We start from the raw sequence: 17,818 nt of genomic DNA, 5'->3' as shown, positions 1-17,818 counted from the left end.
CAAATTCATCAGATCACTTCCTCTGATATGAAAAAAGAGAACTAGAGCTTTACAACAGCACCTAAATAAAGGATTTATAAGTGACTCAGACTGATTTCTATCCAGGCTTGTCAGAGCCTGAGTGCTCACAGAATGTAGAAGTCCTTAATAGTTTTCTCCTAATCTCCAACTGTTTTAAGTAACCAAATCAGTCTTGGGCACTATCACATCCTGATTTAATACAGCTACAAATGACTTGGCAGAGATTACACAGGGCTTCTGTGGAGCTTCATAAACCCAAATTGCCACCTTTCCAGGAAAATGCCTGAAGACTATCAGACTGTGCTTCCTGAAAAGCCCTGAGTGCAGGGCTGGGTGATGGATCTGCTATCAAAGATCTGTTTCATTTGTCAGAATGCAAACGTGTTCCAAATTAATCCACATGTAACCACACTTGGTTAAAAGCAGCAACAATCTTCCTACACATAAAAATTTCTATTGTTATCCAGCCAAATAAAAAAATGTTATCTGATGGGCTCATGTTGAGTCATGCTCACAGAATTGCCTTACAGTACCCAGATGATAGCTACAGAACTGGATTAATTAAGCCTAACTGAAAAGCAAACAGCAGACACAGGCATTAATCAGAACAATATTTTTTGTTACTGTGAATATGTATTTTGCATTATCTATGAATAAGTACGTAAAACAGACATAATCATTGTATCATAAGTGTTTGCAGTGCATCCAAATTGGAAAAAAATACCCTAATAATGTGCATGGCTGTGAAACCACAGTTGTATGACTGCTACTCCATTGCCATGGGCGCTTTCTAAACATCTCTATCTAATATAATCCTTCATGAACAGAAGGCTCAGCAGAAGCAAAACTTCCTTGCCCCTAAGAAGGGTAACAGGTGGGTGATAACACACATGGCAGAGAATCACTGCTTTAGGCTGGGAGGTGAAAAACCTGTGTTATATGGAAAGCTGAAGCTACAAATAACATCATGAGTCAGGCTGTAATTAATCTACCTAGATATCAAGGGAACTGCAGTTGCATCATGATTATCTGAAGGTTCCTGTGCAACTTTTGACACTATCTGCCACAACCTCTAAAGCAAAGTGTCCCCTAACAACACACTGGAGTTTGGTAAATAGCAGCAGAAGCAGAAAAATCTCACCTCTTGGTTCTGAGGAACACTTGATTTAACAGCCAGGTTTCCATTTCAATGAAACTTTAAGATATGACAGGATGAAACAGGACATTCTAGAAGTCATGGGCAAAGGTGGTACCACATGAAATACAGGTATCTTTCTAAAATTACCACTATAAGCTACAGATGATGGATTCACACAAAGAAATTAGATGAGGAAAAAGAGTCTGCAGCAGATCTGTGATAAATTTAGCATTAAATCTGTGGCAATATACAGGCATTTGCATAAGTAATTATGAATATAAAATAATGTCCTACTATTCAGACAGAAATTTTTGAGCCCGCATTTACTACTGGACTTCTTCAGTATCGAGAAGATTGAACACAATGTTTTTTACTGACAGTAACATTTTACTGGAAAACTCAGTTTGGAGTTTGAAGCCAAGCTACTGCAGCAAAATTCAGGGCAGCTGCTGGCAAAACAGCTCATAAAGCTGCAGCTGCATCACTGTCATCAAAGGCAAGCCCTCCTTGTTTCAAAACACACTCAGACAGAGTACCCAGGCTCTCAGCACGTCAGCACTTACAACACCACAGGCAGGACATTCTAAAAAGGAGGGAGAAATAACCAGCAGGACACAACAATCTGCAGGTTTTCTGCTCCATGCTGCTCCAAATCCTTCCTGCAGCTGCCAGCCAGTGCAGACTCCTCAACAGCAGGGATAGAGTGCATTGCCCAAAGCAGTTTCCTCTGGCTACCTGCCTGGCTGTTCTGCTGCTTTTCCAGATGCAAATTTGTGTCGAGGCTTTGCTGAGAAATTACACCCAGAACATACAATTGCTGTAGGTGAGATGGTCACAATACAAAGCAACGCTCCATTTTCAGAAGGCTTCAAACACTGTTTTATTATAGCATGCATGCTTTTTATACATTCCTACAGAACTCCCAAGTTTACATTTTACTCATTGATCAGGAAAGACCAACAAAGTGATTGTTGGAATAGACAGTTGCAGATTTCTCTTATTTTTCCTTCTTTCTTTCTTGGTTTCTATGTCAATGACCTTGGTAGAAAATTCTTTCAGGGGTAAACGTGGATCCTCTTATCAAACTTCTCTCTAGCTCACAGAAGTTGCTGTAAAACCTCTTCTACATACAGCCACAAACAGAACAGCAGTTTTTCACATCAGCAATATCATATTTCACATTAGTAAAAAAAAAAAAAAAAAAAAAACCCAAAACAAAACAGAAGAAACTGTTGCTTAGCAGGGTGAGGCGGGGGGAAAGATTAAGGGAGAGAAAAATATACTTGTCCAAATTATATGAGTCAGTAGCCTACAGCCAAAGCAGAAAAATAACATATATACTTATAACTATAATTCATTGAAGCATCTTGCTGAATTTCTAACACACAGGTAAATATCTGAATGCAAAAAGTAAACAGGAAACCACATCCCTTTGCTTTGCCTATCCAATCTTGCTATTGCTGTAGGTCAGAAAATTTATTTCTTTACACGTTTCTCTAACTTCACAGACAACTCAATTAAGTCTCAAAGTTTGCTACAGGCTTTGCTGCAGGAATCTAATTGCAGGAAATAATTATAGGAAAGATTCATCAAAACACATATGGTAAGGCCAACTTGTCCATTTACTTTTTAAAAATCTGAGTTCCATAGAAGGATAAAAACAGCAAAAACATAACTAGAAAAAAAAAGAGCAAAGAAGCTGCAAAATTTGGGGTAAAAATACTCTGAATTTTCCTGCATATGACCAACTACAAAAAGTCTCAAATAATTCCCCAGCTAAAAGAGTAAGCAGATAAAACTACTAAGGTTCAAGTATCTCCACATAAAATGACTTGGGTGTAAATGAGAAGCAGCACAAAAACCCCAAACAAACCCTGAACTAGAAATATTCCTCAGCTGTAGGCAAACACAGCTCAAAACAGAATAAACCATCCTTATACACAAAGTTATCTACTCATTTTACTTGTGCAGTGAACAAGAGAAAACAAAAATTTGCCCTCAAAACTCTACAGCCAAGACAATTTGCCAAATAGTGTGACTTTGTAGTGGTTCTGCAAGGACTCTGGGCTTATCCCATCCTGGTACACGGACAGAGAAATTCCACAGAACACCTCGTTAAAATGACTGTGATTTCTGGATCTTTGCAACACAAACACAGAGACCACAAAACTGCCCCTGCATGTCATGGAAACAATGGGGAAATGGGGCTTCTGTCTTCTGTCCTTGCCTCTTTGGGCCTCAATTCCAGTGTAATTAAACTGGTATCACAAAAATCTAGGGATGGAAGAGACAGTGACCCAACTTCTGATCTCTGCACTCATAATAGAATCAATCAGAGTGGAACAATTGCCTCCTCTCTTCTGCAGTGTGACAGCCCTGCAGGTGCATGCCAAAAACCCTTTGCTGAGCACGGTCATCATTAACTTTCTAAAACTCTTTAGGATCCCCTTGGTGCTAAAAGAATGGTACAGCAGGGACTTGGAAAAAGCCAAGAAGTTGACCTATGACTAAGAAAATAAAACTGCAGATGATATTCTTAGCTTTAATTAATCCAAGTGATCATATTGAAATGATTAAACTTTCCATCTAGTACAAAGCAATGTAAAAAAATTGCACCAACCTAAAGATCAAATTTATAACTGCTGTTATGTTACAAAAATACCTAGTTGTACATTCTCATAAATTCTGAATCAAGAAATGACAGTGAAAAACAAATATAGTTACAAGCATATGGCTGAATTTGAAAGACAAAGACAGCAAATAATTAAGGTTTTATTTTCATAGGAATGACAAAAAAGTCCCCAAAGTCCTCCTCCTCCTCCTCAAAACATTCACTTACTCAGTCTAATAGAATATTAAATGTTTAAGCTTCAAAATTCAGCTGACCTAACTTTCTCACTAGGACAGCAAGATATTAATGTTCATTTGCACACATGGATGCACAGATTTTTCTGGGGTTTGTTGTTCTTGTTCTTTTTTTTTCTTTAAATTACCTACTCTTAGTTAATCAAAATGTCTCTTGAAAATGCCCCTGGACAAGAGTCACAAGATGCACTAAAAATGGTTAATCCCACACACACCTAATAAAGAACTTTGAATTTTTTTCTCTACTCAATAGCAAAACATACTTTGAGAAAGCCATAGAGAACACAAAACAACCGATCTTCAAACAGATGATCTGGTTACAATTCTCACATTTCCAGAAGCACACCATGAAATTCTAACACTGAGGGAAGATCAAGATAACACAGGAGAGCCTCACTTGCAGGGGGGCAGAGGTGTGTAAGGATGCTTTGCTTCCTCCTGTCACACACAGCCTTCCTAATGGACAACAGAGATTTTGGGAGCCTCCTGTGCCTTCTTATCAAATATTTGCAGAACAGAGGGACCCTGGGTGTCAGATCTTGCCTTCCCTGGACCTCAGGTGGTGCCCAATCACCTGATGATGAGAAAACCACACCACTGACAGACAGATCTGGGTGATATTAGCACAGTGCACACTGCAAGCCTTTATTCCTGTGAATACTCCACGTCCACAGAGCCAGATGAATAATTGTGTGTTTGCAGAGCAAATCCAAAGTTACTCTTACAGCAATTAAGATGATACACATTGGATTAAAAACACAATACATCTCAATCACAAGAGCAGCTTTGAAATAGTGGAGTGTCCAGTCATCTCCTTGCTGAACATCATAATTCATCCTGTTATTTTTTTCCCTTTTTGGCTTTGATAGCACAGTATTTTCTCAGTAATAACACCACTCGATTTCAGTTTCAGCTGGAATCTCGCCTGACTAAAGAGTACAGGCATAATCTCAGCCTTTGTAGATTAATACACTGTGGCATAAAAGGATATATGAAACAGTTTTAACTTAAGAAAAGAATTTCAAACTCTGGCAATTTTACACTGAAGTAATTGCAGAAAACCCTACAATAGGCTATGTATGTAGTTTCAACTGAATCGCTTTCATCAGCATAAATGATCACTCAAAGAGTTTGGAAATTATAATTTTGGTTATTTAACAATTTTCTTTGTATTTCAATGAAACTAAGTGGCATAGAATTGTATTTTTTCCCCCTTTCCATTTGTTAAAACCAGAGCACTGTAATTTCCAGGAAAACAAACATTTTCTTGAATGCATTATGTTTTGCTATTGAAAAGTGGCAGAAAAATGCCAAAATGTCCTCTGAAGAAAAATGCCTGATAGGATCAATCGATAGAAATACTGCATTCCTCCACAGGAGACTATAATTTCCTTTTAATATCAATTGATAGAAATACTACATTCCTCCACAGGAGACTATAATTTCCTTTTAGTATTTGGAAACAATAATTTCAAAGCTTACACAGACCTAAAAGTTCAGGAAGAAATGCCAGGCTCACCTCTGTATCCCCTGCAGATACATCACACTGCTCCAGGATCCTTATCCACAGAGGAGAAAAGGAGAGCCAGGTGCACCAAACTCATCTTACACTACAACATCCCATAAATCCCTGCCTTAATCCTTTGGATTTATGCTGCTCTTTGAGCTGGGTAAAGGAGCAGTGTGAAAACGCTCCTAAAACATCAATGTAAATGTTTCTTTAATCCTATTAAAGCCACAAAACAGGCCCAGCTGAAGGAGCAGGAAACTGAGCTGAGGAACTCTCAGTGACCCCATCTCCAGAGGACTCTCTATTTGCACTGACCTGTTGGTCACAAGTTCAGATGTCCTGGCACCAGGTGGATTCAGGACATCACCGTGGGGACCCCTGGGACACACTGGATGGGGGTGATCTCAGCAGTAACACAAAATTTTGCACTGGTACCTTGCGGCAGCTGAGTTAAAACAGCTGATGCACAAACACAAGATAGGACTAAATATTTTTGAATTCTTGTTGCTTTACACAGAAATTTATGTTTCCCAAACACAACACTGAATTCCCAAATGAATTCAGCCCAAAATGATACAACTTCATTGCTTTTCTTTAAGAATCAGAAGAAGGGGGGAAAGTTGAAAGGAAAATACTCAAGGTGACACACTTTAAAAACTGGGAAACTGGTCTGTTAAAATGTGTTGGTGGTAACGTTTAGGGTTTGGACTCCCATTAATGGGGCCCCAGGGAAAATATAAACACTCTTTCTGAAATTAAATCTTGAGTTTGCCCACCGCAGTCTTGTTTTCAGCTTCAGCTGCTGGCACGTCAGCCTGCAATTGAGGCCTTGCATCAAATGCCAAGCCAAACATTCAGCAACAAGAATGGTAATGACACCCTATTTTGTTCTAAGGCACATTAAAATATTGCAAGTATTATATAAAAAAAAAGGCAAAAAAATCACTCATTTGAGATTAATAACATAAAAGAAACTGATTTTCATAACCTCTCCCACTTGCACTTGTCTTCAAATAATAAACCTTCAGAAGAAAGCTGTGCTTGACTCCTGAAATCAAACACACTTGCAAAACAGTAACACATATCACAGTTAAGGGCATAAGCTTTACCTACAAGAGCTCAAAACTAAATTCCCTGGTTTTGATGCACAATTTTGCAAGTGACTTAACAGGAATGGATCAATAATTGGAAGTCACTAATTTGTAACATAAATTCCTATCCACAGAGATATGACATGCTAATATGAGAACTCTGTTACTGGAACACCTCCTACCAGCATCTCTTTAAGTTATCTCTTGTATTCCCACATTCTTTTCCTAAACACTGTGTCCAAGGTGAGAGTGTGTTGCTCCAGCTATTAGTTTTTCCCTCTCTCTCTCTCTCCCTCCCAAATCTCCAGCCTTCTGCAATCTCTCCATGTAGATGGATCTGGAGTAAGGGATGCAATGTAAAGTACAGGCTCTGTTCCAGGTAAGGGATCGGGATCTCTTGCCTGAGAAGGGAATAGTCAGCCCTGCCCATCCTAATCCCAGTTTCTGTGATGTCTCATGATGCATAGGAACTATCCCCAATGTGGGAAAAATTGCAGTCTGGATCTACAAGGGATATATGGAGCTTCTAATATAAACACTGCTCTAAGACACTCAATCCCTGATGTGAATCTGGGTTGAAAATTGATCTGACTCAGAAAGCAGATTGTACCCATGACTCAGACCAGGGATTAACAATAATTTACCTGTCATGGGTGGGGAATTTGAAGAAGCTGCCAATTTACCAAGAAGACAGAGGAAAGGGTGCACCAGGAATTGGTACAGGGACTTGTTCCTCCACTAATACACAATGTTAACTTGAATAATATAAGATACAACATACTCTAGCCTGCTACCTAATAAATGAAGTGAATTCCAAGCTTTACCTTTAAAATCAGCCCCTCGGTGTGAATAACAAAGTGAGACCAAGTAGGTGTCAATCCATGGCTTAACCAACAGAATTGTGTAGAAACCCTGCACTGTTATTTGCAGGCTGAATGGATTTCTTTAATCAGAGGGTGGTGGGATACTGGAGCAGGTGGCCCAGAGAATCTGTGGATGCTCCATGCCTGGAAGTGTTCAAGGCAGGGTTGGATGGTGCTCTGGGTCAGTGAGAGGTGTCCCTGCCCATGGTGGGGGGGTTGGAGCCCAACATGACCTTCCAGGTCCCTTCCAAACCAAACCATTGGGATTCCATGATTCAGGTCTGAAAGCAGCAGATTTGTGTGTTTGATGTACTACCCCTGGAATAAAGAATTAGAAAGAGGGCAGAGCGCTGGATCCTTATGATAGTTCTAAGCTAGAGCCAAAAATGGTTGCAGCAGGCACATTTAAACCATGCAAGCACATCAGTCCTCAACAGGAATCACATCAGCACTCCTGCTGGAACCATAAAGTCAACCATAAATTTTAAAAAACTGAATATTAGATGTAATAACCTGCAGTAACTGCAATACCAGTCTAGTTACTGAAGTTAATGTAGTACTATATGGGAACAGCTCTTTTCTGTTCAAGACATTTGTAAGTAATTTAGAAGCCTTTCAAAGCAATAGTTTCACATTCACATGAAGTACTTTTCTGAAAGGCAGGTATAGGGGTTTCTTATTTTATTTCCATTCATCATCATGTCAGTTGTGTAACTATCTACTTTATTAGAAATAAAATAATTGAGCAAATTTACTTAAAAGAAAATAGATACTGGATGTGCACAGTTGAAAAAAATTAGGTAATTTAAGTAAAGCAAAAGTAGTAATTTCTAATCCAAATGAGATTAGCACCCAAAGAATCTGAGCTCTTGGGTTTAAAGCTACATTAGGATTCACTTTTCAAGAGGAGATTTTGTGGAGCTGCAATGGTTACTGCCAGTAGATGTATCACAAAAGGAGTTACCATCATGCATGGAAGCACAGAGAGGAAAGCAAAGGTGCAGTCAACAACAGAAGGTTCAAGGACTTCTCATCTAAATAGAGATGTTACCCATAAAATTAAAGTCTAGAAAGCATCCAATTCAATAATTTCAGGAAAGACAAAATATAGATAACCAGTAGTTGAAGTCTATGTCAATTCTCAGTTGGACAGGAAGCTAAACTGCTGTTTAAAACACTTTTTAATTTTAAAAATTTGCTGTGATTGCAGTTAGGACAATAAGCATGAGGATTGGTGTATGGGTAAGATGAAAATGGGTCCAGCCTCCTGACACTTCCTCAGTGGCAGAAACACCAATTACATATAGAGATTTTTCTACAATGCTAAAGTCACCTTTGAAAGCAGGAAATCAAAAATCAATAGCAAGAAAAAAATTAGGATTATTTTCTGCCTGATAAGAGGGGCCAATAAGCACCAATTATTTCCAATTAAACTGATGTTTGAAGGTGTTTTCTGGTAGTAATATTGTTTTCAAATACCTTTTTATAATCATAACCAGTTTCAGCCACCAGACAGACATCTTATTTCTCTTCTACTGACCTTCCTCGTTAGTTTGATCTAATTCTTACACTACAAAAAGGATTATAAATTACAAGGTCGTCCTTACAATGACTATATGACTTATATGACAACTAAAGCACTTATGCCAATATTGTAAAGAACTAAAACCTTATTTCAACTGCAGCACTTGAAATGTAAAGGGAGAACTTTTAGTCAGGTTTGTTTAAGGAAAACTTAAGAAAATTGACCATTTTCTGTGACGGTTCTGATGGATGAATAACAGAGTAACTATGTAGCAGTGCACACATCTTCTCATAAGGTCAGATTTCAGGAGTGGATTACAGACAATTCCTCAGACAATTTGAAAACCCAAATGAATTTGCAGCAGCCTCTCCTCCACAAGGTGGATAAATCTAATTAAACTTGAGCTTCACGTATTCTTTTCAGTCTTTACCTTAAATAACTAAATGTAAGACATTAGTTTTCATCATAAAATCTTCTCTTAAAATGTCAAAGAATGAGGAAATTGCACAGAAAATACTTCACATTTTAAGGAAAAAAAATCTACATAGATAACAGGGGTTATAGCAATTGTAAAATAGATCATCTTCCACAATCTGTATTGGTAAAGGTGCTTTAATGATAGATTTATATAGGCTTTGCTGCTAAATGACAAAATCAAACATAAAACCCTAAAAGTGCATTCATGATAAATCAGATCTGTATGAATATATTTAATTATGACACATAGCACGTGCCACTCAAAAAACCCCTAAAATGCGATTTTGTACCATAACCAACCCCAAAAGTCAGTGTATCAGTTGGAAGGCTACTCAAAAGGTGGAAACAAATATTTACTTGTTTCCTTCAGACAAAAAAAGCAAACAACATACGCTCCATAAACACAGTATGCTATTAGAAATAACCCTGAAAAACAAGGATAACCATGGAGGAAATGAGCAGTTTTAATCTGAATTACAGTCAGATTATGTCAGATATGTCCTGCTGTCTTGGACATAACTTGATCACTATTTTTGTTCCCTTCAAAAGCATTGTGACTTCACTGTACCTGTGCACTGAATGAAATGCATAGTTCCCCTTTCAAGGGGTAAATACTTGTTGCACTGCAGAATAATCCCACTCAAAGTGGGGAAAGGTATGACTTGCTCTTGCCTGGAATAAACTGACCTTCTATAAAGGTGTTTTATCAGGGTAAAACAGTATTTTCCAAATATTCCAAGTCCTCTTCAGAAAAGGGCAAAAATAACTCTGGTTGTGTGGTTATGTGGTTATGTGTTAACTTCTGGTTATGTGGCAAAGAGCCAAGCTGCCTGTCCTGGCACATCCCACACATCCCTGGGATGAGCCTGGAATTCTGTTTTCTAAAAAGCACCTGTATTACTACCAAACTCAAGAGGTAATTCCTCTATGCAAAAACAGAAGAGAAACTTGTTGGATTTTTTTTTTTTTTTGCTTTCCTGTGAGACAGACATGGCTTATATCAGCTTGCCAGTGATTCTTCAAATATAAATACTGTGGTTGAAAAAGGCCCTTATTTTCTGTAGTGTCAGAAAAAATTATCTATTAAACAAAAAACCCCCAAAAGTATCTCCTTGGCCATTCTCAATTCTGCAGTATTTTGGTAAACATTAGTCAGAGAAATGTTTAGCTCTGTTTTCTTCTAAAGGTTATGAGGCACAGCTGCACAAATCATATGGGAGCACACAGTAGTACAGAGAGTTTTGTTATACTGGTGACATCTCTGCTCTCAGAATCCGACCCTTAGATCAGGATGGGAGTGCATTTATGGCAAGTGCCTGACCTTCAGGGAAACAGGGGCTGCATTAAAAACAGATCTGTCATTCCAGTGATTACTCAAGCCCCAACACAGAGTTTTTTCCTGACAGGCCAAAATATGTCCTTTAAAGCCAGCAAGAACTGTGTGCAATTAGCAGACAAAAGGTGACTGATTAATGTCCTCAGCTTTGCTGTCAGAAAACAAGCAGCAGCTTTTCCTGAGGGGAGATGAATGTCAGTGCAAATAGGAAAAATTAAAATTTGCTTGTTGGCTAGCTACTCACCTCATGAAGTGAATCTTTGTGATTTAGAGAAGTTCTTTAAATAACCTATTCAGCACAAGATTTGTTTGGTAGAAAACTTTTCCTCTTGTAACTTACTCGCTCCTTTGTATACCAACTTCAAAAATTATTTTTATCTCTGTACAGCTAATGGTCACAAAAATTAATTAGGCACAACAATTTTAGATCACTTTTTTGCCTGCTATAAATGCATAATAAATAAATTAATAAAACATATTGAATTAATATTTTTAAGCATTCAATTGGAGTGAATAGGCAGTACATTACTGAACCATGACATTTATAAACAGCTTGCAACCTGCACCAACCTGAATATTATAACAGAATACTTCTGTAAACCTCTATTCTACAAGACTTCCTAACATTTGTGTGATTTTAGAATTAACAAGGTTTAGTTTTTAACAAAACGTTTTGTTGAAAGTTTTCAACATTTGCAGATTAAGTTCAAGAAGCCATAACACTGTCCAAATATGAAAAAATGAGAAGCAGAGCATAGAATTTCCTGACCTTCCTAGCAATAAATAATTGGATACAGATCTCAGTTTGAAGTACAGTAGTGATCAATCAATTGTCTTGATAATCAGAATTTTTATGAGACACCTGGAAATATAAAGCTCCACCAGAATTCTCTGGGTGACATTCTGGTCTATGTAGATGTCCCCTGACAAACAGAAATGCTTGCTTAATTCAGTATTACATAGCTTTCAATATTTTCATTCAGTTATTAAAAAAAAAAAGTATAATGTTTGTTTGTGTCTTTTACTTCCTATTTGCAAATTAATTTAAAAAGTAGTCTCAGCCAGTCATAAAATGTAAATATATTTCAGGAATTGTCTTCATAGAACAGCAGGAGTTACAGAAAACTGCACAACATCTGTAGCTTCACAGTATGAATGCAAAGAAAAGGCCAGCACACAGCCCCAAAATAAGATTAGGAAGCAAGGAGATTAATATACTGCAATAGTGATATTACTCTATTCAGATATTGCTTATCTGCTATTTTACTATTTCTTTTCAAAGTTCAGAGAGGAAGCATTACTCTCTTAAGTCAGCTGGCTTGGCTTCTCTCAGACCAGTGGAATCTGAAAATTCACCTGACGACCTTAGAGCAATTCTTGTCTTTAACTCTCCATCTCCCTGGGCCATCCTGGTGCAGGCAGCACCTCCTTCACATCCTGGGCCGGGGAGAGGAGACAAAGTGCAAGCAGAGGACGAGGGAAAAGCTGTGATCTGGACCCCCTTTGCACAGGGAATTATCACACTTCTCCTTTGCTCACATAACTGCAATGCTTGCAGCACACCTCCAAAATTTCAGTCGACCTTGGAACCGCAAACAACAAATGTGAAAGTTCCTTGGAGCTCTTACAAATTGCAATTTGGGAAAAAAGCTTTGTTTATATCCACTTACTTCAGCATCAGCCAACTGAAGCAAACTGTTTTAGTAAATGGGCCAAAGCCCCATGTGAAGTCCATGAAAAGTGCAGCAGGGATAGGCCCAGCATGTCTTTTTACTCCTAACAGAGCAGCATGTACCCATTCATCAGAATTTAACCAAAAATACTGCAGAAGCAATGCAGTTGTACAGGTCAGGGAAGGGCACTGTTATGCTTCTGTTTTGTAGCTCAGGGATCAGAGTTTGGGAGCTCTAATCCTAAACCAGAATTTACAAGGCATTAGGCTCTACTCCTTGCTCTGATGCCCAAGTAACAAACACAAACATGGATGTACACACCTAAACTTGAGAGCCTATATATGTACAGACATGTACATTTATTCCACCACATCAGCAAGATGTTTGAGCAAAATAAAACTATTAATCCTTTAAAAATTCTAGTGCATTTTTTATACTGAACGCTTGTGGAGATATTTCCTTATATGAGGTAGTTCGGCTCTGGGGTTTTTTAAAGGATTAATAGTTAACAATTAATGCAAAAAGCTGGCAAACACTTCCTGCACTCACTAAGGCACAGCCTGAGGGGCTGGAATGTGCCAATTAGGGCAATTAATGTGCTGGGGCTCCTCACAGGGCTGGGTGCTTCCAGAGCACTCAGGTGATAAGAAACCACAATGCAGAGCCAGAGGTTACAGCATGGTGAACATCAGGCAACACAAGACAATACTGATAAATAGGTCTGTGAATCTTGAGCTTACATCAAAACAGATGGACTTTGGATACTCAAGGACAAGTGCTTCTTTACTCAATTCTAACCAAACTGAAAGATTTTGCTTCCTTCTACATCTCTGTCTCAGATAGAGTTCTATAGCACATGATATGCATTGAATACAAACAAAAAATAACATTTATTTGTATGACAGAAGTGAAAGCAGTGGCTTGCCTCTTAGCCCCACTCAGTGCTGTCCTGGATTGCCAAGCAAATTGTATTCTATTTGCCATCTGGATGGCAGCTGTCTTCTGCCCACTTAATGGGCAGTTTTCCTTATCTCTTCCACAACCACTCCTCCCTTTGGGGAGACATCTACTGATAAGGGGCCATTGAATGTCACTGATTGACTGATAAGAATTACAGAATCCCATTGGGAGATGTCCCGCCCAGAGGGAGGAGCCAAGCATTCCTACCTGGATATGATCTGGAGATTCTGGAACACCAGCACAGCTTCTCCACTGGATTTCCCAGAGGAACAGCTGCCTCTTCCACTTCCAAAGACTACACCATTCTACAGGATCCCTGCTCCAACAGAACCACACCTGACACTGCAGGAGTTCAGCAGCCACAATTCCAATGGGACTGCTACCAACACCCTGACCAACAGGGTGTCAGGTTGTGTTCTGACTCTGTCAGTGATGTTTTCTATTACTGCATTGTTTATTTTATCCTTTTATTTTCTCCCCTAATAAAGAACTGTTATTCCTGCTCCCATTTTTTCCTGAGAGCCCCTTAATTTAAAATTTATAACAATTCAGAGAGAGGGAGTTTACATTTTCCATTTCAGGGGAGGCTCCTGCTTTCCTTAGCAGACACTTGGCTTTCCAAACCAAGAAAAGTGCCTTTTAATCTGTGTGCTACCCTTCAACTCTGTTCCCTCACTCATTGTTTTGCCTTCCTGATATTTATTGCAGATGAAGGCAAAGCAAGACTACACAGTCAAATATACCTTCAGGCAATTAATAAAGATAACTTTCTGGACATAGTGTGGACGAACCTTTGCTGGGGAAAACAATTCTGCCTAAAAGGCATTTGAATTTGACTCAGGTGGATTCTTCAAGGTGTTACAAAAGTTGAAATAAATCTCTACAAGTTTGGTAGCTATGAAAAATGTCTTTGAACAGACAGGACAGCCTGACTCCAGTTCAGTTTTGATGCCTCCTTTGGAATGGTGGTGGTTATGAGATAATCATGACATAACAAAAAAATTGTTATGATTGTTATGACATAACAAAAAAAATCCTGATTGAAATTTCCTTCACCTCTTACATATCCCCATTCTTAAGGTTTTAGCTATGGCAACATTAAAAAAAAAAAAATTCTACTATAAAAATCTTCATTTATTATAGAACAGAGAAAATAAAACTAAGGCTGCAGTATGTAATTAGAACTGCTGCCAACATAGTGCTATGTATCTGTAAAAACCTGGGTTCGTATGGCACAATTACAATGCACGCCACATCTTCCTTTATTGTATGAAAATACCTGTTTCAATCGAATTTTTTTTCCTTTTTTTCTCTCTTTGTTTTAGCTTTAGTGTTCTTATTTTTGAAGGTGGAAAGACATGCCAACAAATTCTCCCCTAGCTTTGGTGACTTTTTTGGCTTCAATACAGAGGAAGTCACATTTATTCTTGTCAGCATTTTAGCATGATGCTATTGTTGCTTTTTGTTAAGCAACTTTCTACTAATTCAAATAATCCCCTGCTAACCAAGAACAAATACTGCTGTGCCCATGGTTTGGAGGGTTCTACAAACAGATTTTTAAAACAATCATGACACAGAGTGCCCACTACTTTTGCAAGTCTGTACCTGGGATGCCCCTGTCAATCATAAAAACCCAGAAAATCTCTCCAAATCCTAGACAAGGCACTTTCCCTGAGTTCTTTCCAGGAATTCCTTACATAAGCTGCTACCTCTTAGCACAGTCCATAAAGTATATTTATACTCTTACAGGTGTATGAGTTTTGACCATTTCCTCTGCCTACTATGCAATTATATAAAAGCTGTTATGTTACATGATTTGGAGTTAAACAAGTCTTTCACTTCCAACCTGAATATAGGCAGTCTTTATAAATCTTATACCAGAAAAATCTAGTTCTCCTTATGCATGATTTTTTAAAAAATTAATGCATATGTGTCAACTGATCAGAAAGAGAAAAAGGTTGGCTGAAAAATTTGAATATGCTCTGTGAAATGAAAGGAATTTATGCTCTACCAGATAAACCAAAGATTTTGTTTCTTTGAAGGTGATATTTTCATATATATCTGCACTGGAGGCCTTACTGACCCATTCATTTATGACACTTATGATAAGTAAGTTATTTTAATAGTAGACCTACTTTCACGTTCCCCACAGCTTATCCTTCATAAATAATTGACTTCAGATATGCTCAAACATCCTTATGGATCATGTTTTGCACTGGATTCTGTTTAAATTGTCTTTCCAAATCAAACAAATCCTGCTAAAAGGAAATGTCTCCACACACAGCATAATGGAAGGAACTCACCCAACTGCAATCCTGACTACCAGCAGAGTGAAACTTCTGAAGGTGAATCCTATTACCCATAGTATTATTTAACCTATAAAAGCAGGGAATATAGAAGCAGAGGCCAAACTCATTATTTCTACTTCCTTCTCAGGACAACATTCCCCATTAGATTCAAGCTGAGTGATTTTGTTTATTGAGAATACTGAAATTTGATCTCAGGCTGCTACTGCCATATGAAAGAGGTTTTTAAAAATTATTTTTTGCTTATGTTTTTATAAAGAGCTTCAAAGGGGAGAAGTGTGTTATTTTTTTTCTCCTCCTACTGAAAGCAAATCAAAGTCCCTTGAGCTACATTTTACTGTTTATACACAAGCATTAAACTGCCAGGATATAGCATGAATAGAACATCTGAAAACAACTTTCAGAACATTGCAACATTTCATAACAAGACCAATGCACTGACTATAAATCACACTTAATAGAATACTAGTACATTTTCAAGTTCTCATATAATATGGGTTGAGAGGAAAAAATTAATGGCCTTTGTGTGCATAAAAACTGCACAATAAAGTTCATTTGTGAACATAAAATAGCACCTGGTATTTGCACTGAAATCTTTTCTATGATCTGAGCTCAGATCACAATTTAAATATGATAGACAGCATTTATGCCCCATCTTAATGTTACTTTATGGAATAAGAAATGCTATAAATTTTAACTGTAACATTAATGTCTGCTTTTCAGATTGTAATGGACTTAAAAGTCTGCAAATATATATGAAGAAAGGTATCATTATAACAAATTGTCTGAAAAAATGAGTGAAAGATCTGAAGACCCAACTCCTGATTCTGTTTTCCTGTGAATTTTAAGAGAGGTCTGAGGTTTAGCAAACTTCACCAATTTCTCAGTTCATGATGAAACCCATTATCCACTGGTAACTCACCCTCTTCTGCTCTTTCATATATTCCATCAGTTCCTCTGTTGTCCTTTTCACTGCTTCTTCAATTGCCTTTTCACTTCGTTTCTGCTCATCCAGTAATGCCTCCTTGACAATTTCCTTTCCAAAAGAAAATCATGTAAGTAAATAAGAAAAAAATAAAAGTCACAAATGTGAAAAAGGTCATCCCTTTTCCTCATGCTAAATTTTTATTGCCTCTATGCTCTTTTCTCAGTTACAGTTATCCTAAATGTATGCAGTATCTTTATAAAAATCCATAAATTCAGTACTAAAGGGTAAATAAGAGAGAGGAAAAAAAGAGAGAAATAATCACTTTAAAGCTATATTAATAGAAATACAGCAATCCCTGAGAGCAGAAAATAATAAAGCAATGCAGGTTTTACCTTCCATCAGGAGCAGGGCTGGCAGGGATTTACCAGTTGTTGTTATCAGGTAAACAACAAGTCAGCTGGAAGAGCCCTACAAGATCATCTGCTCCAGCTGCCTGAGCCCTTCAGGGCTGCCCAAGAATTAAATTATTAAGAGATTCTCCAGAAGCCATTTCTCAGTAGAGAAAGCCAGGAACCACTCCTTAAATCATCCCTGTCATCTGCAGTATTTGGTTAACGAAACAAATTGCTGAGCTAAAGTCACAAAACTGTCCCAAAACTGAAGTCCCAAGGCTTCCCAAAGCCACTCATGGAATAAGCAGTGACATTATTAATCCAAGTGTTCTGTTTCCAAGATTCAGGAGAACAAAATGACAAGACTCAGAGTCCTATAAATCCTGAAAATGTAACATTTTCAGAAAGCTAAAAAACACCCAGTAAAAGTAATCTCATGATCTTAAATAATTTTTCAGGGACATCAAGAGGGAGATGGAGAGTGCCTCAGAAATCTGGGAGAAATTGGCAATTCCTCTGCCTTTGTTCTGGACATTCCAAACTGGAAGAAACAGAAGCGCTAGTGATGCACCTGAAGAATTAAGCAGGAAATGGAAAAAACCTCAGTGGTTCAACCAGGAACACAACATGACTTCTAGTGTATTTATTCACATGATTTATGATTTTTTCTTAAATTTTTGAATCGAAACTTTTAGAAAATCAGAGGTAAATATAAATGGAGTCCTTATTACTC

General features: G+C 37.9%; 1 protein-coding gene across 2 annotated transcripts in view; it reads right to left on the bottom strand.

Annotated features, from left to right (window-relative positions):
- Positions 1-17,818, bottom strand: part of CCDC91 (coiled-coil domain containing 91) — a 110,301-nt gene that overhangs the window by 9,207 nt on the left and 83,276 nt on the right. For both annotated transcript variants that reach the window (XM_054282149.1, XM_054282148.1), the window contains exon 12: positions 16,688-16,801. In XM_054282149.1, coding sequence (XP_054138124.1) covers positions 16,688-16,801 — 114 coding nt within the window. The remainder of the gene's footprint in view (positions 1-16,687; positions 16,802-17,818) is intronic.

The sequence above is a fragment of the Melozone crissalis genome, unplaced genomic scaffold, assembly GCF_028551555.1.
Source record: "Melozone crissalis strain CALT ecotype California unplaced genomic scaffold, PUWL_Pcris_2 ptg000033l_1, whole genome shotgun sequence".
Lineage (NCBI taxonomy): Eukaryota > Metazoa > Chordata > Aves > Passeriformes > Passerellidae > Melozone > Melozone crissalis.
This window is presented reverse-complemented; position numbering and strand designations above follow the sequence as displayed.